This window comes from Oryctolagus cuniculus, chromosome 3 (assembly GCF_051225735.1).
Source record: "Oryctolagus cuniculus isolate XC-2025 breed Fujian yellow rabbit chromosome 3, ASM5122573v1, whole genome shotgun sequence".
NCBI classification, from domain to species: Eukaryota; Metazoa; Chordata; class Mammalia; order Lagomorpha; family Leporidae; genus Oryctolagus; species Oryctolagus cuniculus.
In genome coordinates, this window is record NC_142869.1 from 171583333 (window position 1) to 171604771 (window position 21439).

The 21439-nt window shown below is 39.9% G+C and overlaps 1 protein-coding gene across 1 annotated transcript in view; it reads right to left on the reverse strand.

Moving 5' to 3' along the window:
* The window catches only part of MTPN (myotrophin), a 53697-nt gene extending 33431 nt beyond the window's left edge, over nucleotides 1–20266 (reverse strand). Inside the window, exon 1 of the mRNA XM_002711934.6 lies at nucleotides 19972–20266. Coding sequence (XP_002711980.1) covers nucleotides 19972–20043 — 72 coding nt within the window. The 5' untranslated portion in view covers nucleotides 20044–20266. The remainder of the gene's footprint in view (nucleotides 1–19971) is intronic.
* Nucleotides 20267–21439: the final 1173 nt, after the last annotated feature.

Consider the following 21439-nt stretch of genomic DNA (forward strand, 5'->3'; position numbering starts at 1 on the left):
GAAGGTACCCATGGGTTGACTGCATGCGTTGTATTAACACTAACCATCACTGCCTATGCCTGGTTTTGCTTCAGAAACAAATATATCAGGGTCAAGATGATAGAATATTAAATATAGAATTAGATTATCCTCAATTTAGAAAATATAAAATGGTGAAATTCACCAAAAGTAAGACCTGCCAAAATATGTTCAGGAAAATTTGGGTGAATGTGCCATCCATTATTTTTAATCCAGAAGGTAAAAGAAATCAAATACTAAATAGAGTGTCTCAGATCTAATTTCTAAGAAGGATACTATCTGCCATACTTCTTAGAGTTCAATATATACCAGCTGGCTATCATCAAGTGAGTTATTTAACAGCTGTACAACAAAGGACGATTTCCCTACTTTGTCAGTAAGCATTATTCAGGAGAACATCTGCTTTTCTTAAGATCAAGCTAGGCGCTGGCCTTCTGACTTAGTGGGTAAAACTGCTGCCTATAATGCCAGTATCTCATATGGGCACTGCTTTGTGTCCCAGCTGCAATACTTCTGATCCAGCTCCCTGCTAATGGCTTGGGAAAAGCTGTCCCAAGTATCTGGGGCCCTACACCCACACCTGGAAGAAGCTCCTAGCTTTGGCCGGGCCCAGCACTAGTCATTGTGGCTATCTGGGGAGCGAAAGATCTGAGGATCTTTCAAAATAAATTAATAAATATTTTTAAAAAAGATTAACAAATCTTTCAATAAATTCAATTAATTTAATTTAAAAATTCATTAATTATTAAATAAAATCTTTTAACTTTCAAAATAAATTAATAAATTTTTAAAAAAGATTAAAAAAATCAAACTAAACTAAATCTATTCTATTTTCTTTTCTAAAGATTTATTTATTTGAGAGGTAGAGTTACAGAGAGAGGGAGAGACAGAGAAGGATCTTCCATCCACTGGTTTATTCCCCAAATGGCCACAATGGCTGGAGCTAGGCCTGTAGGAAGCCAGGAGCTTCCTCTGGGTCTTCCAAGCACTTGGGCCATCTTCCACTGCTTTCCCATGCCATAGCAGAGCTGGCTCAGAAGAAGAGCAGACAGGACATGAACCAGCGCTGGTGTGGGATGCTGGTGCTGTAGCAGAGGCTAATTAGCCTACTACACACAGCACCTACTTCTATTGCATTATTTTTGCCTCATCACAACAGAATGAAATTAAACTAATCATATAATTTTGCATTTAAAATGTCACATTTTATATTAGTATTTTACTCTAAGACATTTAATTCTAATATCAAATTGGCTATTCACTTTTATAAACCATTAGCTGACAGTTTATAAAATTTCAGGCATTGTGACAAGCATCAAAGATTGTGATGAAAATGGAGTCACTTCCAACAAGGAATTTGTAGCCATAAAGGATAAGACAAGAAGCAAACTATTTTTAATGTTATATGATTTAAAGGTTCTAAGTCTGATTTGGGAACAAAGAAAAGGATACCTATTTCAGCCTGGGAGGGGTCTTGTAAAGCTACCAAGAAGATAAAGCTTGGGATCAAGTGAACATGAACATTTTGTATTCCCCCCACCCCAAAGAAACCTGTTATTTAATGAGTACAAATTCCCTAAGTACAACTTTAGGAGTATAGTGATTCTTTCTACCATACCCCAACTCCCACCCCTCTTCTTCCTCCCTTTTCCCATTCTCAGTGCTATTCTGCATTGAGATTCATTTATACACAGAAGACCAACTCTACACTAAGATTTCAATTCACTTCACACACACACACACACACACACACACACACACAAACTGAGAACAAGTTTTACAGTTAATTCTAATACAACTCATTGAGAAGTCTTGCATGAGAAGTGCACAGTGACTCCCGTTGTTAATTTAACAATTAACACTCTTACGTATGATGTCAGTGACCACCCAAGGCTCTTGACATGAGCACCCAAGATTATGGAAGCCTTTTGAGTCCACAATCTCCACCAGTATTTAGACAAGGCCATAAGCAAAGTGGAAGTTCTTTCCTCCCTTCAGAGAAAAGTACATCTTTCTCTGATGTTCAGTTCTTTCCAGTGGGGTCTCTCTCATAGAGTTCCATCATGAATGACATTTTTTCCCACAGTGTCTTGGCTTTCTACACCTGAAATGCTCTCATGGCCTTTTCATCCAGACCAGAATGCCTTAATGGCTGATTCTGAGGTCAGAGTGCTATCTAAAGCGACTGTCATTCTATGAGTCAGCTGTGTGGACTGCTTCCCATGTTGGAACACTCCCTCCTTTTTAATTCTATTATTTTCACCAGAAACTTGATCTTATTTGTATGATCCCTTTCACACTTAATCCTATCTATATGACCACTTTAACACTTCAATGCTTACCACTTAATTTGGCATTTTTTCCACCCACCTTAATGGGATTTGGGGTCCCATGGCAAGTTTTTAAACTGTACTCTTAGAATTAAGTCTGTAGGAATGTATGCAGAACTACACAGCTTTACAGTTACAAACTTCCTCCTCTCTCTCTCATTCCCACTCTTTTTACTGAGATCTATCTTTAATTGACTTTATAGACATAGGATTAGCTGTGTTAAGTAAAGAGTACAACGAATAGTATAAAGAGAAAAAAACAAGACAAGGGCTGTTCAAGTCATCGATTCTCAAAGTGTCAATTTCACTTCTACCTATTTCCTTTTAGGTGGTCTGTTATCACTGATTTGTCCCTTTGGGACTGGCTTATTTCACTAAGTATGCTGTTTTCCAGATTCATCCATTTTGTTGCAAACGACCGGATTTCATTTTTTTCCCTTACTGCTGTGTAGTATACCACAGAATACATTTCTATTTTCTACATTTGAACATTTTCCATTTTATTATAAAATGTATTTTTATTTGAAAGGCAGTGTGACAGGGGATGGAGTGTGGGGAGAGGACAGAGAGAAGGAGAGATTCATTCCCATACGCCTGTAAGAGCCAGGGCTGGGCCAGGCTGAAGCCAAGAGCTGGGAACACCATCTGGATCTCTCACACAGGTAGACGAAAATAAACGTTGGGGAAAATAATTTAAAAAGGCCCAAGTATGCAGAAGTAAAAGCTCTCTGCATTATAAACAAAATTCAACAGAAACTCTCCTTCTCAACTATTAGTTTTTCAGTTTGTCTTACAATGATAAAGCTAACTAGTCAAAACCACGTTAGCATCACAGCAAATTATCAAGACTATTCTCATATTTTTAAACTATCTACAACACTGAATTCTAGAGGACTGTAGAGACAAGTTATCTACAGTTATGCTATCTGGAAATGGGCTAGAGATCACATATAATCCGCTGAGGTGAGTTAACACTAACACAAATGAAAGGTATGGAAGGTATTTGTTAAACTCATTGCAGGTAGGCAGGTTTAGGAATCTCTGATCTAAAGTTAGGAAAGAATACATTATGAGTCAAGCATATTCAGTTCCAAAAGCAAGTCAATATGTGAAAAGGTAACCACAAGAATCAGCCAATCAGAACATACCACTCATGCTGCCTTGACATTAGGGGGAGCTGGGAAGAGCACCTTCAGACTTTTGGTGTGGCAGCTCTCTAATTTTGGTTTTAGGATTCTGTAGAGCTTTTGTTTATATGGGTTATATCTATTGATGACACTACTTCACAAAGCTCACAGAAAAATGGAATTAAATTTGAAATTTGAAAAATTAAAATTTAAAAAAATATGAAAATTTTCAAATTTTGAGTTATTTCACAATAGGCACTTTCCTTCTTAAAAATTTTTCAATAATATTCTATCAATTAAGTTAGCAATTAAAGTGGGAAAACTTTTCATTTTCTTTTTCTAAAGAAAGGCAGAAGCAGAGAGAGAAAGATTGAGAGAGATATTTTCCATGTATTGGTTCACTTCCCAAATGGCCATAGTAGCTGGAGCTGGGCCAGTGTGAAGCCAGGAGCTTCTTTCAGGTCTCCCATGTGAGTGCAGAGGGCAAAGGAGTTGGGCCATCTTCCACTGCTTTCCCAGGCCCATTACCAGGCAGCTAGATTGGAAGTAGAGCAGCCGGAACTTGAACCCATATGGGATGCCAGTGCTGCAGGTGGTGGCTTTTACCTGCTTATGCCATAGCACTGGCCCCAAACTTTTCCTTTTCAAATTAATCTATTTAGAAATAACAAAACCACATTTTAATAGAATTTTAAAACATTTTTTCAAAAAGAAGTCAGAAAGGTGGCACTGTATTAAATGTCTTGCAAATCTTCTCAATTTCTGTTGATTTTGTAAAATCATGCATTGGTCATAAAAAAAATACTGCTTTGCTGAATTATGCTTATCTTCCAAATGTTTACAAGTTTCTTTACATAATACTAAAAATCATTCATTAATATAACTTTCTTTAAAAAAAAAAAGATTTACTTATTTATTTGAAAGTCAGAGTTACACAGAGAGAAAAGGAGAGGCAGAGAAAGGTCTTCCATCTGTTGGTTCACTCCCCAACTGGCCGTACTGGCCGGAGCTGCAACAATCCGAAGCCAGGAACCAGCAGCTTCCTTTGGGTCTCCCACGCACATGCAGGGACCCAAGGACTTGGGCCATCTTCTACTACTTTCCCAAGGCCATTAACAGAGAGCTGGATCGAAGTGGAGCAGCTGGGACGTGAACTGGGACCCATACAGGATGCTGGCACTGCAGGCAGCAGCTTTCCCAGCTATGCCAAAGTACCAGTCCCCGTTGATATAACTTTCAATATCATCAGAAAAGGCTTTAAAGTACTGGGAAGCCATCAAGCTCAAAAAGACAAATGTTCCAAAACTGAACTTTTGTCTTGAGAGCTCCAACTGTATCATCAGTAACAAAAACTATTATTTTTCTTAAAATGACAGGGTTCTGAGAAACTGTCAAATATACAAGTACGAATAACAAAATCTATAATTTGCCAGTTGCCTTTTCAAATAAAAATAATGATGTACAAGAAAAGCAGCCAGTTCAGACCACAACTGCAATAATTGCAGAAGTGCTTTATGAGTGCTTTCTACTTCCTTACACACAGTATTAAAAAATGTGTTCCAGAATCAAATTTAATAAAAGTGCACTTTCACTGCTTCATTAGGGCATTCTCAAGTGAGACTAGCATATTTTACATCTGTACATGTGTGGGAGTGGAGCTCACATCTAGCAGTAATAGGCCAGTTTTGGTGCCAAGGCCTTCATTCATCCAGTAGTTTTACTTTTGTTTATGCACCGTCAGTAACAGTAAAAGTGTCGTCACAATCAAAATGTTACATAACATCTTAATATTACTATGAAAATAGCTTTAACTTCACAAAGCTCTTAAAAAGACATTTACGACCTACCGAGATCCATTGTACTCTGAGAATTCTTAATTTAATGAAAGAAAGTATTCAAAATAAGGGCTCTAGAATGTGGAGTTTTTGGCCTAAAAGAATTAATGCTGAAAAATAGTCAATTAAGCCTTTCAAGTAAATATGATAAAAACTAGATGCAGATGTCAAAACTAACCTTGAAAAAAAAAAAAGAAGTATAATTTTAAAAATATTTGCAATCATATATGTATATAAAACAAGACAGAACGAAGGTGAGGAAACAAACTTCCTAGATCCTGTCTGACAGTTTTATTAGGAAACAGGTCTGGGGCAGGGCTGTGGCCTGCAGTGCCAGCATCCCATATGGGTGCTGGTTTGTGTCCCGGCTGCACCTCTTCCAATCCAGCTCTCTGTTATGGCCTGGGAAAGTAGTGGAAGACGGCCCAAGTGCTGGGGCCCTTCCCCTTTGTGGGAGACACGGAGGAAACTCCTGGCTCTTGGCTTCAGATTGGCCTAGCTCCAGGTGTTGCAGCCATTTGGGGAGTGAACCAGCAGATGGAAGACCTCTCTCTCTGCCTCTGCCTCTCAAATAAATAAATCCTTTAAAAAAAAAAAAAAAAAAGAGGTTCAGAACTAAGTGTTATAAATGAAAGCCTTGTAAAATAAATGATGGCTTATTCTCCACGAAGTATTTACAGAATTATTTAAAATGAAAACAGTTTATATTCCTTGAATACTTACTATAAGTCCAGGTACTGTTTTAAGTATTTTATAGGCGTTATGTAATTCATTTAATTATCACAAAAACTTTATAAGGCCAGACTGCTATTTCCATGCAAGGAAACTGAGGTATATTGTAGTCAGTATTGTTGACATGTTGAATGACCATGTTATTATGTGAACAAAGCAGGTTATAAACCATGATGAGCAGTATTATCCCCTTCACTTTAAAACTTACAAGAGTATGTTTATACAAAATACAAAACTTTGATGCACAACAAATTTATTAAGTCATCTTCGGAGAAATGGATTATGAAGATCTCATTTTCCCAATTTCAATAACTACATTTTAAAAATAGAACACACATTTTAAAAATAAAAGCAGCACAGATAATTTCATTTTAAAAATCTATAACAAACCAAATGCTGCTGGTTATTTGTTAACTTAGCAAAACTGAGATTCAAACATATTTTTGATGACATTTAAGTTCTAGTAGATCCAAACGTGACATATAACTTTCCAGACATGGAGAAAAAGAAGCCAATAAAACAAGTCTTTCTAGATAAAGGGAAAAATGAAAGCAAGTCTAAATAAAGTACAAAGTCTAAAAAACAAAAATTGGGCTGGCACTGCAGTGCAGTGGGTTAAAGCCCTGGCCTGAAGTGGCAGCATTCCATATGGGTGCTGGTTCTAATCCCAGCCATTCCTCTTCCGATCCAGCTCTCTGCTATGGCCTGGGAAAGCAGAAGACAGCCCAAGTCCTTGGGCCCCTGCAGCCATGGGGGTGACCTAGAAGAAGCTCCTGGTTCGTAGCTATGTATTGGTGCAGCTCTGGCCATTGTGGCCATCTGGGGAGTGAACCAGTGGATGGAAGACCTCTCTCTGTCTCTACCTCTCTAACTCTGTCTTTCAAATAAATAAGATAAATCTTAAAAAAAAATGTAAATTTACTGATTATTACAGTCAGTGTGAACAGGTTTGCCAAATTTAAAGATGAAAATTAACCTCAAATTTAAGTAAACATTAAAAAGAAAAGTAAACAAACATTCAACTAAAAGCTGCTATTAAGACCTTAAAAAACAAAATTATACAAGAAAACACAAAAAAATAAAATGAACAAAATATATAAGGCACATACATGTAGCAAACTAAGAAGAGTAAATTGCATACATGGTAGAGTAGAAATGAAAGCACAAGAAAGTAGACAGGAAAAAGATGTTCATTTTACAATTTAAAAATAGGTGAGCTAGTCATGAATCTATATGAAGAAAACCAAGCAGACAGACAAAAAGAACACTGTACTGACAGATTATCATCATCTCAGTCTTCGGCAGATAAAGCTATAGCTGGCATGATTAATAATTAATGAAATGTAATATACTTCAAACTTTGTTCTCAATGGATACTACAACTTCTTTTACTAAATACTAAGCAAACTTGATTATAACTTGATTATAACAATGAAAATCTAATTTCAAAGTTAAAATCATAGAACCCATTCTCTATCCCAATGTAAGGTAACAATTTTTTTTTTTTTTTTGACAGGCAGAGTTAGTGAGAGAGAGACAGAAAGGTCTTCCTTCCGTTGGTTCACCCCACAAATGGCCGCTATGGCCGGCGCGCTGTGCCGATCCGAAGCCAGGAGCCAGGTGTTTCCTCCTGGTCTCCCGTGCGGGTGCAGGGCCCAAGCACTTGGGCCATCCTCCACTGCCTTCCCGGGCCACAGCAGAGAGCTGGACTAGAAGAGGAGCAACCGGGACAGAACTGGCGCCCCGACCGGGACTAGAACCCGGGGTGCCAGCGCCGCAAGTGGAGGATTAGCCTAGTGAGCCGTGGTGCCGGCCTAAGATAACAAAATTAACACCAAAAGTTTTAGTACACATGAAAGATGGAAGGAAAAAAATGAGTAACAGAAATACTCACACATAAAAATCATTATTTAATTATCCTACACCATTGATGGGATGAAGAACAGTAGAGGGGCTGGCGCTGTGGCATAGCAGGTAAAGCCGCTGCCTGCAGTGCTGGCATCCCATATGGGAGCCTGTTCGAGTCCCGGCTGCTCCACTTCCAATCCAGCTCTCTGCTATGGCCTGGGAAAGCAGCAGAAGATAGCTCAAGCGCTTGGGCCCTTGCACCTGCATGGGAGACCCGGAAGAAGCTCCTGGCTCCTGGCTTCGGATCGGCACAGCTCCAGTTGTTGTGGCCAACTGGGGACTGAACCAGCAGATGGAAGACCCCCCCCCCGCCCCCGCCTTTCCTTCTCTCTCTGTGTAACTCTGACTTTCAAATAAATAAATCTTAAAAAAAAAAAAAATAATAGTAGAATTATAGGTTACTTTGAAAACAGAAGTTAAAATATTAGATTATTATATGAAGTGTTTTAAAAGTTTGTAGCAAATGCATAAATTCAGAAACTATGCATGGATTTAAAGATGTTTTATACCTAAATAAACTTATTTTTAAAATTTAATTTCCTGGGGCCAGTGCTGTGGCATAGTGGGTAAAGGAGCCACCTGCAGTGCCAGCATCCCATATGGGCACTGGTTTGAGTCCTGGCTGCTCCTCTTCCAATCCAGCTCTCTGCTATGGCCTGGGAAAACAGTGGAAGATGGCCCAAGTCCTTTGCCCCTGCACCCGCATGGCAGATCTGGAAGAAGCTCCTGGCTTCTGACTTTGAATCTGCACAGCTCTGGCCACTGTGGGCATCTTGGAGTGAACCAGCAGATGGAAGACCTTTCTCTCTTTGCTTCTGTCTCCCTGTGACACTGCCTTTCAAATAAATAAATAAATCTTTTAAAAAATTTTAATTTCCCATGAACTTTTTGAAGTACTACTGCTTTAAGCACAGAACCAAACTGAAAAGCTTTTTGGTTAATTAATATAAAATTAAATGCTTTTATATGCTTTTTAAACAAGAGTTCTGCATCATCAGATTTTTGCTACAGCATTTTCAATCTTCTCTTCCCCTAGTCCCTGAACTGGTTTTAATATAAATATGCAAATAAATGGCACATTTTTAATAGCTTCAGACTTCCTCTTTAACTGTAGATTCTTCTGCATTCATCTCAGAAGTGAGGTGGGTGGGTATTATTAGATACAGTATTCTTTACAGATGTCTACACAGGATCAGGATTATTTGAATAATAAACATTGAGGTGGGAAAGCATTCTTTATACTATTTCTAAAGGAAAAGGCTATCTGATTCCTTCAGGGAATTTTCTGTGAGGACTTGAGGTGAAGCAAATAATTCTCTTCTATTGACCTCACTGATACAATTGAGTTCTAAGGCAAAAGTACATACTGTACTGTCACGAGACCAATGTCCCCAAAAGGAAAGCTACTTAACAAACAGTAGGCTAAATTAGCATATGTGTGACCATTTTGTAGCACAGTATGTGAATTAATACTGGATACCTGACTGATGGTAGAAAGCAGTAAACCTACTAAATCTACCAAATTTTATACAACTGAGACAATGTCCCCAGTAATTCAGTGAAAGTATTTCCTGTCTCTACTTGGAATTCAGAATTCCTTCAGACTGCAGCATTTAAAATTTTCTAAATGGTGGATCTTTTTGAGATAAATGTTACGTTTTCTTCCTTCCTACCTCTGTCTGCCCCCTGTCCTCTGGTCCCCAACCTTCAGAGATGTCCTTACTTTAGAATTTAACTTAGCAAAGAATCATACATTACTGCACTTGTGTCTTAGTGAGTAAAACTGTACCAGAATTATAATTTAAAATATAATAAATTTCAAATGTAAATTCTACCACTGAAGGGCAAAGCAATAAAAAGATGAGTAGCAATACTTAATACTTTACCTAGAACTTCACGACACAGAAAAACAGGTGACACGAAAGAAAAATGAAGGCCTGAGAAGTATGAAGTCACTTATTATTGTCTATTTGCTAAAAAGTTATCAGGTCTATCACACCAAATGCATCACACTTTCAATGTTATAAGAATGAGTTCAATTCAAAGTAATGAACAGTAACAATTCCATAATTATCATATAATAACATAATACATTCTCATGAAACACTTTAAATATGTTTTGAAGAATAGCTCCCTTTTATTAGTTAAAATTCACAAATGGCTGATCCTGACCATAGCAATCACCCACCCATGTTCCTAATTGGAGGGCATTTTCACTGACAAATTACTGCAAACCATACTTCATTGACGGTGGTAGCTGAGAATACTAGAAAAAAGTTCATAATTAAAAAAAACAAAACATACCTGACTTGTTTCAGGTTTACAAAATAAAACCAAGTCCCGTGTCTGTAACATAGTTGTACATTTAATTCTGGAATTCTTGGCCTACCCCTATTCAAGGTTCTAGAAATATGTAGTCAAATTGTAGGACCATTTTCATTAATTTAACAGTATTCCACAGAATACTGGGGAATTAAGTTGAAGAAATAAAATAAGAACTAGAAAAATTGTTAAGCACAAATATATAACTCTTAACACATATTTTTAATCAGTAAGAAACTAACAAAATTTTTTGTTGGAAGCTCATGATTATTAATTCCACAAATCTTATAGAATATTCATTCTCCCATCAGAAGAGATGCCACAACTAGCGCACTACCACTTCTGCTGGTTCTGAAAGCATTCTTTATTGTCCTATACTATGCCTGGGTCTTCCTATCTCCTCCAGACAGAAGCATCCAACTGGTCATATTTGGGTTATGAGCCCATTTCCTGTGTGGGCAGAGGAAAGCACTTTGTTTGCCTTTCTTGGCTTTTGTTGTGGTAGGAGCCAGGCCTTGCCTTTCATCAAGATTCATACCTTATAGAAAGGAACTCCTGAAGCCTAAGAAGGACTTCATGTGCTGGGAAGCCACTCCACCTCCCCTAAAGACAATGCCCCACTGTTTCTTAAGATCTGCAGAAGTATGTTTTTTATGGGAGAGTTTTCGAATCCTTACATTTGAGAAGTAATATTCAAATACCTAAATGGTAATCACTGATCCATACCTACAAAAAACCTTTTTTTTTTAAAGCAGTCATGAATATGAAACTCTTTGAATGTTCAAAATTTAGACATCTTCCACAGAGAAAGATTTGAGTTTCATAAGTCAGTTCTTCAAATTCAAGTTCAACTGCTTTTCAGTTAAGTCAGAAGCCCATAAGCTCTCAAGTTTAAGAAACTCTACAGCAGGGCCGGTGCTATGGGCCCCTGCACCCACGTGGGCAACCCGGAAGAAGCTCCTGGCTCCTGGCTTCGGAGCAGCGCAGCTCCAGCCGTTGCTGCCATCTGGGGAGTGAGCCAGCGGATGGAAGACCTCTCTCTCTCTCTGCCTCTCCTTCTCTCTCTGTGTTACACTGACTTTCAAATAAATAATAATAATAAAAATAAATAAAAATAAAAATAAAAACTCTATAGTGGAGTATAACCACTGTAAGAAAGCTGTTTTCAAGAAGGTACATTGCCATAAATGAGGCACAAGCAGTCAGAAATGCAGAACAAAACACACATGAAGAAAAACTTGAAAAATAAGGAGAAAAATCAAGCAGACAGAGTAGAACGAAAAAGAATATTCCAACAGAGGTAATGGCTAATACAAAGTACTTCATTAGGAGACAAACTGGAGTGGTGACAAAAGTATCTATTCAGGTTCAAGAAAAGTAAATTAAATCCCTAATCCTAATTACCAGTATGATCCTGATCAGGGTCTTTAATATCTAATGTTTCCTTATCTACAGAATAAGAGAGCTGAACTAGCAGAAGTAGTTTTCCTTTAAAGAAACTTATAGTTTGTATTAGTAAATGGAGCTAACATTATTGTCACTCAATAAGCACAATGATATATAGTTTGTATGTATTAGGTAGGCATTATTAGCATCCTGATTTTTACCAACTGAAGAAATTCAAGTTCTGTGTGGTTCACCCAACTCACTCCAAGTGATCCAGTTAGCAAAAGGGCCAGAGCTGAAAGTCTAATTCCAAAGCCAACGCTATGGTTTTGCCATTAGGGCAATTCCACATTCCTACTGGATAGCACTATAATGAGCTTCCAATTTACTAAGGATAGTGTTTATTACAACTTTGTTTGCTGATACCAAAAATTTTCATATGGCAGAGTTCAGACCTAAGTAAGAAAATGTTCATTATTTTATGTATGCCAAACTGAAAACTTTCCAAAATATATACATGTTTCTGACTTGTTGAATAAGAGAAAAGCAAATAAAATTTAAACTTTTCTTGAAGTTCAAGACTACACTTATAGGGGCTGGCACTATGGCATAGCGGGTTAACACCCTGGCCTGAAGCGCTGGCATCCCATATGGGCACCAGTTCTAGTCCCGGCTGCTCCACTTCCGATCCAGCTCTCTGCTGTGGCCTGGGATAGCAGTAGAAGATGGCCCAAGTCCTTAGGCCCCTGCACTCACGTGGGAGACCGGAAGAGGCTCCTGGCTTCGGATCTGCGCAGCTCCAGCCGTTGCGGCCACCTGGGGAGTGAACCAGGGGATGGAAGACCTCTCTGTCTCTACCTCTCTCTGTAACTCTTTCAAATAAATAAAATAAATCTTTAAAAAAAAAAAAGAAGACTACACTTATATGTATTAATTATTGTTTAGGTCTTTGAAACTTTAGGTACTCTCTGCTCTTCATATTCTTGGGTCAGCTTCTTCTATTTTGCTCTCTTCACTGTTTTCAGTAATCACAGCTCCTGCCCACCCTGGCAATTTTCAGCCAACTGAAAAAACACCCATACAGCAAAGCAAGTTTCCAAGCTTATCGGAATATTTATACAGTAAAGATATAGTTGCAAAAGATTACTTTCTGCCATATTGCTTATTACAATGTGGTTTTTGATGTAATACCACAAAGTAATTTGATTTGATTAAACAATTTTACTGTTTCAAGCACTCTGATACATAACATTCCCACACTGTATCATATCCTCCTATCCTAAAATATTTAATTAAAAGAATTAGTTTCTAAGGCATAATGTCCTTCAGTTCACACAATCTCAACATTTCAGAGAAAACAATGTTTAATGTTTATTAAGACATAGGGGCTAAGTGTGAGGTAGGTTCAAATCAGCTTCACATTCTCCCCAGAGATGACAGGAAAAAAAAAGGACTTTAAAGGTTCCCTAAATTCTGCAGTGAATCTAAGAAGAAAAGTAGTTCTTTCCCATCCTAAAACATATGAAGCTATAAATCATTAAACTAGCTTAGTATAGATAGAAAAAGAGAAAGAAATGCAAACACATATTGGAATTGTTTACGATAAAGATAGTTCAGAACAGAATTGTTTATGATAATGATGGCAGTCCAGATTGGTGGGTAAAGATGAATTAATATAATAAATGTTAAAGGAACTGCCAAAAAGACAAACTATATTCCTATCTCATGTCTTACTTCAAAATAAATGACAAAAGGTCAAATGTCTTAAAATGCAATAAATGGGAGGAAAAAACTCTAGAAAACCAAGATCATTTATTATTTTATAGAGGAAAACAAAGAGGTCTCTGCATATAGGACAACATACCCAATACAAAGGAAGCAAAAGTGATATGTTTAACCACAAAAAATAAAAACCATTGCAGGACAAAATAATGTCAACAGATAAACTGGGAATGATATTTATGAAACCTATTATTAAAAACACTCAATTTACAAAAAGCTCAAATTAGTAAGAAACAGATCAACTACTTAACAAAAAAATTAATGATAGAGAAGAAATCTGAGGGAAAAACTACAAATGCTAATGAAGTTCTGCTAAGATATTCATTCAATCTCCTCTTTAAAGAAATGCAAATATCACTTTTCAAATGCCTGCTGATGTCCAGTACCATCACTGGTGTGAGGGGATCATCAGTCTCACATGCAGCTGCCACTGATGTGTGTCTAAGTCTGGAAATTTATCAGGAGGGTAATGCAGACAGATTCAAAATCTGTCAAGGCATATATACAGAGGTGATCACTAAAATGCTGCTTATTTGCAAAAATAAATTTATCATAGAGGATTAAAAATGTATAGTATATTCATAAAGTAGAATATCATGCACCACTTAAAAGGAGGATTAATTTCAATGTACATTGTTTAAGAAATTAAGGAATTTTAAAAAGCAAAGTACACAAGTATTTAAAGATTTTTTTTAAAGTGGGGAAACAGATGAATAAGTAAATTTCCAATATTTTTCTGAAATTAATTATGTGAACCTGTGAAGAATAATTAATTGTTCACAGAGATTGGGGAAGGGAGACCTTCATCTTTTGGTCCTAATTGTTGCATTTTTTAAAAATTTATTTGAAATTCAGAGTTACAGAGAGAGGGAGAGACAGAGAGAGAGAGATCTTTCATTTGCTGGTTCACTCTCCAGTGACTGCAATGACCAGGGCTGGGCTAGTCGGAAGCCAGGAGCTTCTTCCAGGTTACCCACATTGGTAGCAGGGACCCAAGCACATGTGCCATCCTCTGCTGCTTTCCCAGACCATCAGCCAGGAATAATACTGGCACCCACATGGGATGCTATACCACAAGGCCAGTCCCTAGCATTTTCTAATTTGTACCTAAATTATTTTGATTTTACTTTTTAAAGTTAATGAGCTTTATCTATGTAGTAGAATTAAGGTTTATTTTTCATCTTTGTACTTTTCTGTCTTCTTTATACTTTTCCCTTTTAAAGAAAACCCATCTGGTTGGGGGACTAGGCATGGGATACTCTGTTTCACTGCATTGTGTTCAACAGTCTTATTTTTAAAATAGGCAGATATTACTTCTGTAATTTAAAACAGTTCTAATTCATTAAACTTTTTAATTATGTGCACTAATGGATAATGTTTAAAGATCTATAAGAAAAATACTATATGACTACATGCCTGTGCCCCACAAACAGATCCTCCTATATTTTATATTTAAAGAAAAAAGGCTGAAAGCCTAGTAGAAAGAAAGATGTCTACATTGTACTAAACCTTCTACATCTATTAAGGGCACTTATATCTTACAGAAGCTGATACTTGTTCTGTCTGGGCTACCTGCCCTGCCGTGGAAAAAAGCAAAACAAAGTGATAAATTTTTATAAGAAAAAAACCTAGAAGAAAATAATAACAAAAATAGAAAAAGCTGCCTAAAATCAATAAACAGAAGGTAGACTGAATCAGGCTCTGTTTAAATTGGCTATTTTATTAGAAGAGTAAAAAGTGATCCCAATAAGCCTTGCAATTTCTATAAGATTAGAGTTGATATCTTTTTCAAGTTCAACAGATCCTATCTCTAACAAGGTGCACAACTGTTGCTTTTCAAACCTATTAGCGTGTCAAAGGCAGATGTAATTAGAATGGGTTGGAGAGGGAAAGGAAACCACAGAGAAAGGGAAGTTAGAGACCTGATGATAGTATTTCACAGCAAGTGAAACAGAAGTACACGTAAACAAGAGAGACCTGCTGGAGATTAGAAGGGACTATTTATCAATGTAACTCACAAGTATTCAACTGAAAGAGCTCTGGATCCTCAAAATCAATCACAAAGCTCTCTTCTTACTGGTCTCAATGGGTAACTACCATCCTAATGCGACAATTTTTAAGATGTAGGTACTCAATAACGTGGTACTCCAGTTTACCTGGCCTTACTGAGAACTGGAGGTCAAGAGTATGAGAAGTGGTAGACAGCGAGCAGCTTTCAAACTCCATTAGAATCCAAGGAACTGGGTTCAAAGCCTGGGTTCACCCTCGAGAGCTGGATGAACTTCAGCAAGTTATTTAATCTTTATCTTTGTATTCATTTCTAAAAGCTGGAAAATGAGGTTAACAATACTAAAAATTATACTCACAAGCTGATGTGATAATTAAATGAAATACCTGTGTACTCAATCACAAAGCTCAATTATATAAAAGCTTAAGTACATACTTTTTAAAAAGTTGTTTAAAAACTGTCTTAAGGGGCTGGTGCTGTGGCATAGTGGCTAAAGCTGTTGCCTGCAGTGCCAGCATCCCATATGGGCACTGGTTCGAGTCTCGGCTACTCCACTTCCAATAGAGCTCTCTGGTATGGCCTGGGAAAGCAGTAGAAGATGGCCCAAATCCTTGGACTCCCGCACCAGAAGAAGCTCCTGGCTTCTGGCTTCAGATCGGCACAGCTCTGGCCGTTGTGGCCAACTGGGGAGTGACCCCAGTTGGATGGAAGACCTCTATCTCTTTCTGCCTCTCTTCTCTCTCTCTATAACTCTGACTTAAAATTAATAAATAAATCTTTAAAAAACTGTCTGAAAAGAAATCTCAGAAATTTAATTACTAAGACACAATTTAAATTTTTCTGGACTGTGTAGGATCACAATTATGCATATCAATTCTAACATTTGATTATAAGTAAAAAGAAGTCTCCACAAACTATCAAACAGTCTCTACATACATACTTTGAGCCAAGATAGCCTCTGGCAAGAATTTAAGTTTACAGAGACTCTGGTCTCTATGCTGATTATTTTCAAATTGTTACATTAAATTTTTTTTAAAATTATAGCTGTTTTCTTATTTTCATTCATAGTCTGAGCTAATTTGTTGTTCCTATCTCTTGTAAGTCCCTCTTTCATTTTCCTAATGTGTCAATTCTAAGCTTTTGTAAGCTAAGAAATAAAACAACTATTTCATACACATGGATACTGGGGAAAAAAGTATAAATACTTATATAATATACATATGTACAAAATATATATTATATACACACATGTATAATATATATCTGTGTGTACACATTAACCAGTCAGTGGTAATTTATTATAACTAGTGAAGTTTACTAAATAAATGCAGAATAAGAATTTCTTACTAGGAACTTATGATTTTAATAAATTTTCTTGACATTATGCAGGAGATACAATGTGGAAAAAGAATACAGTATCTACCCTGCAGAAGCTCAGAGTCTAATGAAAGACAGATATGGATACAAAACCACAGCAATCTGATAAGCAAAACAGTAAAAAAAAAGCAGAGGTTTATTTTTCTGAAAGTGGTGGTATTTAAAGAGTTTGCCAGCTTGGAGGCTGGGGACTGAGATGGGTGGACTTGGTCAAGAAGGACGAAAGAGCACATGGCAGGATCAGGAGGCTTGCAGAGGCAAGTTTAGAGAGTGTCGGCATGGACCAGATCATAACGGCCCAGCACACCAAACTGACCAAGAGTTGGCTCTTTTCTCCCAAGTCCAGACGAATCACAAAAAAGGAGGTTGGCTGAAAAAGCCAATATGTTTAGATTCACATTAGAGAGATCCCTGCAGTGGTGCTGTGTAAACTGACTAGTAGGGGGTCGGGGGTGGGGCAACCACAAAGTCTTAAAGTGCTCTCCTTTAGGTCCGTGTACAGATGCTCCAGCTTCCTAAGCACTGCATTCAGCTTCTCTGGTATCATTCCAGGCCTGGTCAAGTGCTTGGGATCAAAACGGCACCCTCCCCCCACCAACAAAAGTGGGTGAACTCATAAACTGTGGCTTACAGTCAGTCAAGAAGCCAAAATGCACTAGTGAAAGACTTTTTAAAATTGCCTCAACCATCATTTTAATGTTTAATATGGAGTAACCTAACTTTTTTCCTGTATGTTGCTTTTTCCTTATAGAAACATGCAATTTTCAGTGGTCTGGGAATTCTGAACTGACTCTTCAGAGTTCAAAAACTCACTTAACATCAACAATTTATGGCTATCCATACTTCAATTTCTGTAGAGAAGTCAGAAGCAAGTAAAAACATACAATTACCGATTTTTTTAAAGAAAAACATTAAAATGCTTCTCCTACAAGAACATTCTTATATGTTAACAATATGAGTGATTTGCATAAAGTTACTAAATAGATTATTTTAAAAAGGCTTCTAAGAATGAAAACTAGACAAGTTCAAATGTTTCTTTAGTGCTCTGTATACACCAACTCAGATAAATGCACCTAAACTCAGCAAATAATGCTCCTAAATTGATGGATGAAAAAGATGAGATAATGAACAAGTACAGAAGAGGCAGCTGAGCAGAAGAGGCTGTAATTAGGACTTGAGAGTGTAAAAAGGCAAAATAAAGGAGTTCATCAATAAAAACTGGAGGGTCAGGTGTTTTGTGTTTTGGTTATTGTTCTCATTAACAAAGTAAAAGATATTTTAAGAGAACCATGTTACTCAGTGAAAACTAAGAAAGGCAAAAGTTCAATGGTCTGTAAGTAGGATTACATTACAGTCAAACCCTTTTGGATAACCTGGTATTCAATACTTCCTTTACTTTTGTACATCCTCCCTATCACACACATTTTTTTTTTGTTGTTGTTGTTAATGACAGTAGGTGGTACGGTAGTAATTAGGGGAGAATCAAACTTAACACAGTAACCTAATTTCAAAGCCACCTGAAAGGAAATTAAATTAATCCATCCTTATTGGCATATATTCTTACAACAATGTTTTCATGTGATTGAGAACTCCTTGGGCACAAATTATTGGCCTGGATGTGGAACTTGGGGGTGTCCTACCATAAATCTTGTTTTTTTATGCTTTCACAACTATGTTTTAGAGTGAGAGAGACTGTATGGCGTAACTAAAATGTCTCTGCTCTGAAGTGAGCACTTCTAGGTTCACCATTTTGTAAAATCAGTATCTGTATGAGACTAATGATAGGACTTACCTTGCAATATTTGCAAAGATAACATATGTATCACGAAGACTGTATATGAAGTGTGTTACTTTTGTAGCTTTAAGTTCAGTTAGTACTTAGCAACTTTCTGAATTTCAAATAACCTGGGTTCCGCCTTGACAAGAAAACCAAAGCCTACTCATTTCCAGAATACAATGTCCCACCACTGGTCAGGCTACCACGGACTGCAGTTCCACATAATTTCTTTCCTTCAACCTTACATTGAAACAGCCAATAATTCAGATCTCAGTGAGAAACCACTAGCGGAGAAGACAGTGACCAGAAGGCACCCTGTCCTAAAAAGCCACTGCAAGCAACAAGCAGAAAGATCTAAATTGTGAGGGTACAGAATACAGTACAGCAGTCAGCAGCCTGCCTTGCGCAACCCTCCAAGTTTTAAGAAACTCCTGCTTCTGCTTCCTACCACACATCTCCAAGGCGGCACGCCGCTGGTCACACCTTGGAAGAATGAAAATCTACAATAGGCTCTCCCGCGTTCCAGAAGGTGCGCAAGACGCCCTTCGCAGCGTCACAAAACCAGACTTCCATTCTGGAAGCCTTTTTGTTGGGTGAGCACCATACTAGAATCACCTGTAAGTCCCCTCCTACAGAAGGTGAGGTCACGGGTCTCATTACGGCTGCGGTTTTACGGTCTGCGCTTGGGTTTTGAGGTCGGCTCTCCCGATCATGATTTCACCCTCAAGCACACTGTCACTGCACCGCATCATCACGCATGTGAGCGAACTGGCGAGAGGATGAACTTACCACGCTTGCTTGTCTGACGACCACTCCTATTTCTCCAACACCCCAGATGTCAACTGACAGCCCTACCACTTGAGGCAAAGATGCGTTTGTTGTGGCGAGGGGAGAGGAAAAGGCCACACCCTGAGTCAAGGCTCCACAACCAAGTGACACCGAGTTTCAGGATGTTAACTACTGCTATTTTCGGTACCCTCTTTCACGGTCAGTGACTTTTTAAAATTCACGCCAGGCCCAGAGTTAGAGAAAACGCTACTCAGACGACTTCGCCCGGCGACGGGCAAGTCGGAGACGGAGACGTACCCCCACTCACAGCCAGAGTTAAGGGGCCAGCCCCAGACGCTCAGCGCTCAGGACGGACTCTCGGGAGCCCGGGACCACTCCGGCCCTGCCCCGAGGGCTCCGGCCGGCAACAGCACACAGCAGGGACCTGACACAGCACGCCACCCGCCACCCGGCCACCTGCACTCCCCGTCTCCTCCAAGCCACCTCCGCCCGTCTCCCCGCCCGCCCGCCCGCCCCCGCCAGCCCGGCTCCATCAGCTCTGCCTCATCTCCACCCCACCCCCGTCCTCTCGCCCGCTCACCTTGGCCACGTAGTCCTTCACCTCGTCCAAGTCTCCGTTCTTCAGGGCCCACATGAACTCCTTGTCGCACATCGCTGCAGCGGGGCGGGCCGCTTGGTCCGGCAGAAGACGAGGCGGCGGCGGCAGCAGCCAGCGGATACCGCCCGGCGGGAGGGACACGGGGCCGCACGAAGCCGGAGAGGAGACGAGAAGGCGGCTTAGGCTGCCAGACGGGCGAGGCAGTTGGCCGCGACAACCGTTGGGGCGGGAGAATGAACTTTTGCGGCCACCAGGCCCAGCGGAGCAGGTTCCGCCTGGCCGAGAGAAGCTGGAGCGCTAGCACTTCCGGTTCACTCCCCGCTAGGACCCGCCCCTAACTTCCTCTTCCTCTTCCCCTCCCCGGAACTGCCCTCTGTGGACCCCGCCCCTGCGCCGGCGGCGCGAGCCACACTAGTGCGCAGGCGCAGTGGCTAGGTGGCCCTCGCCTGGCCGGGAGGGAGGGGCTGGGGAGGGGTTCCCGGGTTTGGGAAGCTGAGTGTAGGGGTACCGGGGAGCTGCGGGGAGAAGAGCCGGTGGGGGAGAGTCAGAGCAGGTCAGACTGGAATAGGAGATTTCTGCACCCAGTAAACGGGAAGAACTTTTTTAAATCTTGGAGGGCCTCTTGCTCACCTTCTAAAGATGTCAAGTTCAGGCGATTTTTGATTTGGGTTTCTCCCTTCTCTCCCCTCCCTCCATCCCGTCCTCCCTCCCTCCTCCCCTCTCTTCCTCTCTCCCTCCAGTCCTTCCTGACGCCTTCCTCCCTCCCATCTTCCTCCCCTTCCTCCCTTCCCTCTCCCTCCTCCCTCCCTTCATCCCTCCCTCTCATCTTCCTCCCCTTCCTCCCTTTCCCTCTCCCTCCTCCCTCCCTTCATCCCTCCCTCCATCCCATCCTCCCTCCCTCCTGCCCTCTCTCCCTCCAGTCCTTCCTGCCTCCCTTCCTCCCTTCCCTCTCCCTCCTCCCTCCCTTCATCCCTCCCTCCCTCCCTCCTGCCCTCTCTTCCTCTCTCCCTCCAGTCCTTCCTGCCTCCCTTCCTCCCTCCCATCTTCCTCCCTTCCCTCTCCCTCCCCCCTCCCTTCATCCCTCCCTCCATCCCATCCTCCCTCCCTCCTGCCCTCTCTCCCTCTCTCCCTCCAGTCCTTCCTGCCTCCCTTCCTCCCTCCCATCTTCCTCCCTTCCCTCTCCCTCCTCCCTCCCTTCATCCCTCCCTCCCATCTTCCTCCTTCTTTGCCCCCCTTTCTTTCCTCTTCCTTCCTTCCCTCCTTTTGCCGTCCCTCCTTCCTGCCCTTCTTTGCTTGGGCTCCCACTACAGTCAGATTCACTATGCACAGAGACTACAGTAAAAAGCAGTGGAAAATCAATTCCTGCCTTAAGGAAATCTTCAATACTTAGGAAAACAACATGAATATAGTATGTTAATATGCATAATTTTCTGAGGAGGGGGAAATAGTT